General features: G+C 46.1%; 1 protein-coding gene across 2 annotated transcripts; it reads right to left on the minus strand.

Annotated features, from left to right (window-relative positions):
- Positions 1 to 902: 902 nt before the first annotated feature.
- Positions 903 to 7,660, minus strand: svip (small VCP interacting protein). 2 transcript variants are annotated; one of them, XM_072698496.1, is made up of 5 exons: positions 7,409 to 7,660; positions 6,064 to 6,114; positions 4,403 to 4,473; positions 2,472 to 2,585; positions 903 to 1,748 (listed from the first exon to the last, which is right to left on the minus strand). In XM_072698496.1, exons 1-4 carry the CDS (start codon positions 7,469 to 7,471, stop codon positions 2,504 to 2,506), a joined length of 267 nt encoding a protein of 88 aa, XP_072554597.1. In that variant the 5' UTR covers positions 7,472 to 7,660; the 3' UTR covers positions 903 to 1,748; positions 2,472 to 2,503. The 2 variants fall into 2 exon arrangements, with proteins under 2 accessions (XP_072554597.1, XP_023653603.2); XM_023797835.2 differs by lacking the exon at positions 4,403 to 4,473.
- Positions 7,661 to 8,134: the final 474 nt, after the last annotated feature.

Genomic DNA, 8,134 nt, shown 5'->3' on the forward strand with positions numbered 1-8,134 from the left:
ATGGGAAATCTGATGAATCATATGCCTGTGTATTTCTGACAAATAGGAAAAATTGTGTTTCTATGCAAAAGCACCTGTGGTTGGAATTGTTTTGGTGTTATTCATAGAACTAAACATTTAAAGTAAATTATCATGTTTGAATGTAGCACGGTGCCTGTGACTACCATGGGTGTTACGTGGTGTTTAGGTATTTCCGCTCACAATCAAGGGACCCCAAACATGAGCTAGTGTCCCACACCAGGGTATCGCCACACCTCAAGCCCCATATTCCTTCAGGCATCTACTCAAGTGCTTCAATTTAACAAATGATGATCGTCTGAGTAACTGTGAAGCTGTATTATAGTTTGATGCACCATTGAACAAACAAAGACAATGTGTTAGTTTCTTGATGGACCTATGGATTTTCCCCATTTATATGCGAAGCCTATTTGTGAGGTTTCTCTTCAGCAGATAAGTGAAGGTGCAATTAAGTGAGTTTCATTTCATAATTAGATGGATTCACTGTTAACTTCCAGCATGTTTGAATATTGGGGATGAACTAACTACCTTGACAGTAGTGATGAACAAAATGATGCCTCATGAACAATTTGCTGTATCTTTTGACCTCACTAGATGGTGCTCTTGGTTTGCTTTGGGGCCCTTTTCTTTCAACAGAGAGCGCCATCTAGTGGGATCAAAAAATACAGCAAATGGTTCATGAAGCATCCTTTTGTCCATGACTACATAAGACATCCAGGTTCCTCCTGGTAGAGGGTGCTGTTTCCCTGAATATATGCATGTTCCCTATGCATGTCTCGAGAGAGAGTATAAAACTGTGGCTTAGCAGGCATTCAGCAGAAGATATTTGCCCCATGAGCCTTATAACTGTATCCTTGTCACTTGCACACAAAAAAGGCAGCAGATTTAACTTTGACAAAAACAACTTTATTTAAAGAAAAACACCCCTTGCTCCACCACATTTGGGATTGGGGAGAGGGGAACAGGGAGGGAGCAAGAGTTCAGGCATGACCTTTGGATGCTTCTCTGTGGTCCTCTGGCCTGCCTGGACAGGCCCAAATTGTCCCAGTTCAGAGGGCATCGCGGTCACACCTATGGGACAATTCTCACAAACTTCTGAATCTCTAGACTAGCAAAAAAATGGCTGAAAATGCACTGGCAGTATGACGCGGACGTTCTTCCTGAAGCCACGAAAAGGAACCCGTCCACAGCACCGGTCTAAGTGCTAATGCTTAACTTCCTGTCCCTGGAATAAATATCTGCGTGAAAGACACTCTATACAAACAATATATAAGTGAAATAATTTAAGTAATGGTGATTTCTTTTGTACAGTATTAAATTAACACTTGTTGCTGCTTGAAGCCGGTGTTGTGAGGCTAGATAACTGGCATTTCACAAGTGTCTGCTGTGAAAATAACTTCTGCTGCTCTTTCTCAATGTTCTTCCGTACTTCTGGCTCTGCTGAAGCCTGTAGCGCCAGACGTATCAGCCTCGATTCGGTTGTGGGATCGTCAGGCACGTGTCCCCTAAAAAGCACTCTGGTGAATCTGGGGAACCTATCTGGCGGTCATTCCTTTAGCTTGGATCATGGCACACGGGCTTTTTAAAGATCCGACACAGACACCTTCCACAAGCTTGCATGACAAAGAAACAAAAATCTTCTCAAAACAGCATCTCGGGTCAGCCGACCGAAATGCATCCAAATGAACGGTCCGTCTCCTGATCCACTCGAACCTTTAGCCCACCTGCCACTAGAAAATACAGAGATAGGAGAGATTAGACACAAGAGAATCTCCTCACTTGTCTGCTAGTGAGTGTGTGTGGCATGACTACAAAAAGAAATTGGCCAGAATAAGTTTCCAGGAGACACGGGGAGAATCTGTTGGACCATAAGATAAAGGTTTCTGCTGAACATTTTGACTTGGTATGACATGGTGACATTCATTTTCACAAGTAATAGTTCAGACTTTAGGTCAACTTGGTTAATGTTCCAGAAGGTAAGTTTTTCACTGGCGCGGATTCAAATTTGGACCTGAACGCTAAGTGCTGTCAAGCTCACATGTAATGGCCCCACTCAGTGGGAAATAGAGATCATTAGTGTTGAGCTGTGTTTAAGCTCATGTCATTCATACTTTAATCCGTTTTAAGGATGTCCCTTATCCCTGGAATCTGACAATTTGCAAAGAGAAACATATCAAGATGTCATATTCTACTTGGCTTTGATCTCGTCATTGACCTCCAAGCTATAAATATGATTGAGTCCTTTGGAGATTTAATACACTTCAAAGAAACAGGATTTTACGTAAATACAGCTTAGCGATGTGTTAGGCTGTGTGTGCTGTAGGCTGTATATTAAACTGTGCTTCTAGGTTTCTGTGCGGAGTTTTGCAGAACTTCTCCAGTTGGAGCTCTCTCTCCACATACGCTGCCACAATGACATCTGTCCCCCAACCTGAAAATTAAAGCATCCTCACCTTCAGCCCCCCGCCCCCTGAGGGTGATGTCATCATTTCCTGTTTCTCCATCTCCTCCTGTTTCTTCTTCTTCCTCTCAACCAACTCTGGGTTTTTAACTCCTCGGTAGGACGTCTGTCGGGATACAGGTGTTGTCAGGTCGTACATCCTTGCGTTAAGCACTAGAATGGGTGTCCATGTGCCCAAGTCATCCACACCCCCCCAAAAACAACTAAACATTAGCTGTATAGCTGCCTTTTTCTATTCTGCCTGCAGATGCGTTTGAACAGCAACAAAAGTCAACAGAAGTCTTTAGCTTCTCATTGCATGAGCTAATCTGTCAAACAAAGGCAGCTATTTTAAGACTTTTCCCCCCTTCCTGGGGCAGATGGTGCTGCACCGGCCCTGGGCCTGTTCTCCTTTCCATTTCCACTTGTCCCTCCTTGTTTCTTACATTTCAATCCAATCCACTTTCCTCCACGCTCACTTTCCACTTGAGGAAATTCATGACGATTGATGACTAGCATGTGAAATAGGAACCATGGGTGAGAAGCGTGAAACGCGTCTGTTTTTGGTGTTTGCCTGATCCCACAGTGGGAAGACAGAGGACAAGATGAGAATGAGTTAAGTGCTGAGAGTTTGTGAGCAGTGCAGTAAAACAGCGACAGATTTACCAACGGGCACTTAGAGAAAACAGGCAGCGTGACAGGAAGACGGCCGCGTCCTCCGCTGATTGAACGGCTGTTGGGAGTGCCGGGGGTCGCATGCAATCAGACGCATCTCTTCCTTTGGATCCTTAAGGCTGCTGCCCCCGTTAACGGCACCTGCACACCTCCCAGATGCCTCTTACCGCTACGTGCTACAGGCGGATTCCCCAGACGCTACATTTGCAGATAATGAACGAGAGGCGCTGTGTTCCCAGAAAGTCGAGACAGACAGCCTTGTCTCACCGCGTCTGGTTTGCACTAGATTGAATGTCCTGTCAGCTCCCCCATCCTCTGCTGCATCCATCATCCGCCCCCCCCCCCACCCACCCCATGCAGTAAAATTTATTTTTTAGTGAAAAATAATTTAGAATGTCGATTTCAACATTTTCTTGTGCTGTATATGGTGTAACGCAGTATGTGCATTTCACTTTGCCATCAGCCACTGGTTACCGGCCATTCATCCTCATGCCCCATGACGCCTCTACATGGTGCTTTTAATGGAACTCGTTAAGATTCAGTCTGTTCTACAGCATCTTTAATCACATTCTCTGCATCGATTTTTCTAAAACGCATCTCCGGCACAGCAGTTACCAACTTTCATCACACTTCAGTGTGTCTTTAAAAAAGCACAAATACACACACACACACACACACACACACAATTAGCCTTTATACTTGCGTTGGTCACACTTTCCCCACCTCTGTGTTTCTAGCCTCTAAAAATTAACATTACGATTTGCCTGGCAAAAGGCCGTAACCCATAAACTCTTTTCCCAGTTAGAACTGGTCTGGGTGAGGTTCTTGGTAACTAGTTCACGACACCCTATAGCCAAGTAGGCAGAGATAAAAAATAAATATTTCCATTCCCTCATAAATGTTTACCGTTTCATAAAATGCTGTATACAGCAGCTGAGAACTTTGTACTGACGGCTGATTGGTCAGGTTCAAATTCCACCATGAACATGTGACCATGCAGACTGATAACACCTGTTTCTCTCTGCTTATGCAACAAGTGTGATTAGTCAGAAACAGTGAAACTAGGAAAAGGGTCCAGTCCAGTCCATGGTGCTGGTCCTGGTCCAGAAGAGCTTGGCGGTGGTTTGTTAGGACAGAACAGGAGCTTTGGGGATTGTGGCTCGGTGAGGGGGGGGCTTCTGCAGACAGTGTGTGCTCAGCCAAAAGAAAGTGAGGTGCCACCTGGAGTCGGGGTGATCTTGCTCAGTCCTTGAGCTTCAAGGCACTTACCGTGACACCACAGGGGGGCGGTAGTGGGCACGTGGTGACAAGATGGCAAAATGTGTCCGACCAACAGATATCTGAGGGAGCAGAAGGGCCGACTGAATCGCGTCATTGTCATGCGGAGGGCCACCATCCGTTCCCAGAAGGTCCCCGTCCCAGTGTGACAGTCCTCCGGCAGGAGAGGCCCTGACCGTCACTTACATTAGTGTATGCAGAGTACTTAAGTATGTGGACAAACCCAAACTGATACTCGGAACAGATCCCTGATCCATATTGGGGAAACCCGAAGGTGATGGAGAACCTTGGAACTAACAGGTCCATAAGGCAGGAAGTAGAGTCCATAAAACTCCATCCTGCCAGTGATTTACGTCACTGGCTCAGAGAGACGCGGGGGGGGGGGATGAGGATCTGATGTGTAGGAGGTTAGCTAACGAGCACCGGAGCCTCGTATTTACATCTGCTGCTTGGTGCTGAACATGGCTGATCACACAGATTAGCTTTTCCCCGAATGTTCAGTCATTTCGTTCATTCCTATTGTCAGAATACTGATGAAGCTCCTATAGACTACAAGCGTCTGTCCACCCCCCCCAACTCTCTCTGCACATCATCTACTGATATCCTTGCACTCTATTACCTTATTTTGCAGTCATTTTATTTTTGTTTGTTTTAATGTCATTTATTCTTTTTTATAATATCTTCTTTTTGTTTAATTACATATTTTCTTTCAAACACAATCCTGGGAGCAGGTGGGAAAACTTACACATTGTGCGCATGTGTGTGTGTGTGTGTGTGTGTGTGTGTGAGACATGGCACCTGAAACTTTGTCTCACAATCGCCCTGAAACTGAGCTGTAGGTCACGCTGTCGATGAAAAGCTCAGATTGTCATACTGTCCGCACGCCTCTAGCGGCCTGGCGTCAGAGGACTGTGCCCCGCCCCCAAGCCACTCTGCTGCTCAGTCAAACCAAACTCTCCACGTCTTAACATCCTGTTAAATACATATATTTACACATTTCCCCCTCAGAAGTGTCGAATCAGAAGGGAGTCTGGCATCCACTCAGCAGTGGACCGTCATGATTCTGCTATACTGCCCAACGAAGGCAAACCGCCAGAACTGCATCTCTTACCAAAACTGAATTACAAAACTGGGTCTGCTTTCATTTACCTACCTACTAAACACACAGGGCGTCCAAACTGGAGCCCCTTTTCGCAGTTTCAGCGTCGGTGTAGTTACTGTGTTTTACCTTTGGAGGGCAGTACAGTTTAACGCAAAAGCCACATTAAACACAACATTTTGCCTGAACACGCACCTAAAACGGATGAAGTGAATTAATCATAATTTAAATGCTAAGTATGAATCGTGCTCGTTTCTCCACTGCTTTGAGCTGGAGGACTGCTGTGTTACGACGGCGGAGCGAGTGCCCCGTTTGGTGACCGCTGTGTTACGACGGCGGAGCGAGCGCCCCGTTTTGTGACCGCTGTGTTACGACGGCGGAGCGAGCGCCCCGTTTGGTGACCGCTGTGTTACGACGGCGGAGCGAGCGCCCCGTTTGGTGACCGCTGTGTTATGACGGCGGAGCGAGCGCCCCGTTTGGTGACCGCTGTGTTACGACGCCGGAGCTCCTCCTTCCTGCTCCTCCTGGTGCTCAGGGGTTACGTCTCCCTTACCTCCTTCTGCCGCTTCTCAGCTGCTTCTGCTAACTGCCTCCGTCGCGTCTCCTGGAGGGAAAAGACCAAGAAATGGACTAGAAAGTGGGCAAAAAGCAGCGTGGAACTCTGGCTAAATACACCCATACATTATTATTATCTTATTCATTTATTTATTTGAGAAATCAGGGTCAGACAATCACTGGAGCAGCCGCTTAATGGCCTGGCTCAGAGGACCAAAGTGACGTCACTCTGCTGATCCAGCAACCCTCTGATCAGTCATGGTGTAGTAAGGTGAGTCATCCCACTACTGATAAACATTCCTAACTCTCTCCAGTAGTGTCACTAGAAGATGGATGGATGGACAGACAGATGGACAGACTGCTAAAGTGTATCACTTGTATAGAAATACAGAATGAGCTCTTTATGGGACAAACAATAGCAACCATAAAATAAAGATGAAGGATTATCTGAAATGGATTTGTAGAGGACCTGCCAATGGGGGAGGGGCGTATCTGCTGTCCAGGAGCATTACAACAATAACCCTCAGCACAATGCCCCCCCAGCTTCTCAGCTTCAAGCAAATGTCAGATATAAATGTCACAATGTCTTTTGGAGGTATTTTTGAAAAGGGCTCAGATCCACCGCTTAGGCTTAGAGTGGCTGCTTGTTCGGGGAAAACTCAGTGTTTCCAAAAGTGTAACAGCCAAACCCCCGGACCATCAGTAAATTACTTTTTCATGCCTCCAGCGCTGACTGACTGTCAGTAAAGTCCCAATCAGACCATAGATCATATTCGTAATCAGTTTTATTGCGCACTGGGAGCTTTGCGCGCCACCGTAATGGCAGCAAACCGTGCATTGTGGGAAACGGAGTCCGACAGGAGTTTCACGGGCATGTGCAAGATGACAGCAAGCGCTGCCCTCCACTTGTGTATACAAGTTATGATAAAGTGCGGTACACGAACCCCCGATTTATTTTTCATATTTATTAGTACAAGAGCTATAACAAATTTTATTTAAAAAAAAAGCGAACAGATTCTCAGAATCATTACAAAATACACAGTCTGAATTTGACTGTTATGAAATCCTGTCATGGTGTCCTGAGTAAAAGCCTGTAAGTCTATATATTAATATAATTTAAGACTCCACATACATTTGCCATTTTATGGTATCGCCTTCATAATCCCGACATGTTTTTCACTTCCCAAGGTGGGGAAAAGCAGGATAACATCTCGACATTGCCCTGCATTTTAAACCATGCACTGCAAGTCGAACTTTATTGACCCCAAAAAGGTAAAAACCGTAGAAGTATGAATAAATAACACATTTAGAAAATTCCCTGCTTATTTTATCTGTAAACTTACAGGGTCCGGCGTCTCCACCACATCATCTGCGGCTCCGCCCAGGCAGGGAAGGCACATCCCCATGCTTATTTATCTGCTGGAAAATTACCGAAGCTTTATGAAGCACTAGGCTTCAGGAACGCCTTAAATTAAACCGGATCGGTCCTTTTGCGGCGGCGCGGCTTCTCTCCGGTCTGCGAGCCGGGAAGCGAGGTGTTATTACTAATAAATAAGACGATGCAAGCTTCCCCTCCCACCGCCTGCTGCCCGTCTGCCCGCCTGCCCGCGCCGCGCTGCCTTGCGTCTGAGCCGCAGCAGGTCCCAGCGACGCCGTCTCGGCAAAGGACTCAATGGAGTACCGCCGCGCAGCGGCACGGAGGTAGCTGACCGGCAAAGAGAGAAATCCATCCATCCATCCATCATCTGACGGCTCATTTTGGTCCGGCTCGCTTACCAAAATTAGTGTTTTATTGCACCTAAATAAATTACGTGAACCCGCCATTCGCTTATAGCTGCAAGTTCTTTGTGCACAATGTGTAACTACGTGGCTTTATTGGCCCGAACCCGCAGAAACTTCGGGAAGAACCTGATATTTTTGTCTATCCATGCGTTCGTGCTCAATGAGACACAACTGGTCAGAAAGATCTACTTTGAGGCGATTCATTTTGTTTTTTCGATTAATTTTAATGGATGAGATTTAAGTCAATTTGAATAAATCAGCAATACATGTAGGCCTTAGCTCCTGGC

Source organism: Paramormyrops kingsleyae, chromosome 13 (assembly GCF_048594095.1).
Source record: "Paramormyrops kingsleyae isolate MSU_618 chromosome 13, PKINGS_0.4, whole genome shotgun sequence".
In the NCBI taxonomy this organism is placed as follows: Eukaryota; Metazoa; Chordata; class Actinopteri; order Osteoglossiformes; family Mormyridae; genus Paramormyrops; species Paramormyrops kingsleyae.

What these genes read in the sequence shown, in the direction of transcription:
- svip (XM_072698496.1), bottom strand. Translation starts at nt 7,471, where the DNA reads ATGGGGATGTGCCTTCCCTGCCTGGGCGGAGCCGCAGATGATGTGGTG. An exon ending in TGGTGGAGACGCCGGACCCT is followed by an intron (nt 6,115 to 7,408) that starts GTAAGTTTACAG and finishes TTTTCCCTCCAG; the next exon opens with GAGACGCGACGGAGGCAGTT. An exon ending in CGCCCCCCTGTGGTGTCACG is followed by an intron (nt 2,586 to 4,402) that starts GTAAGTGCCTTG and finishes GTATCCCGACAG; the next exon opens with ACGTCCTACCGAGGAGTTAA.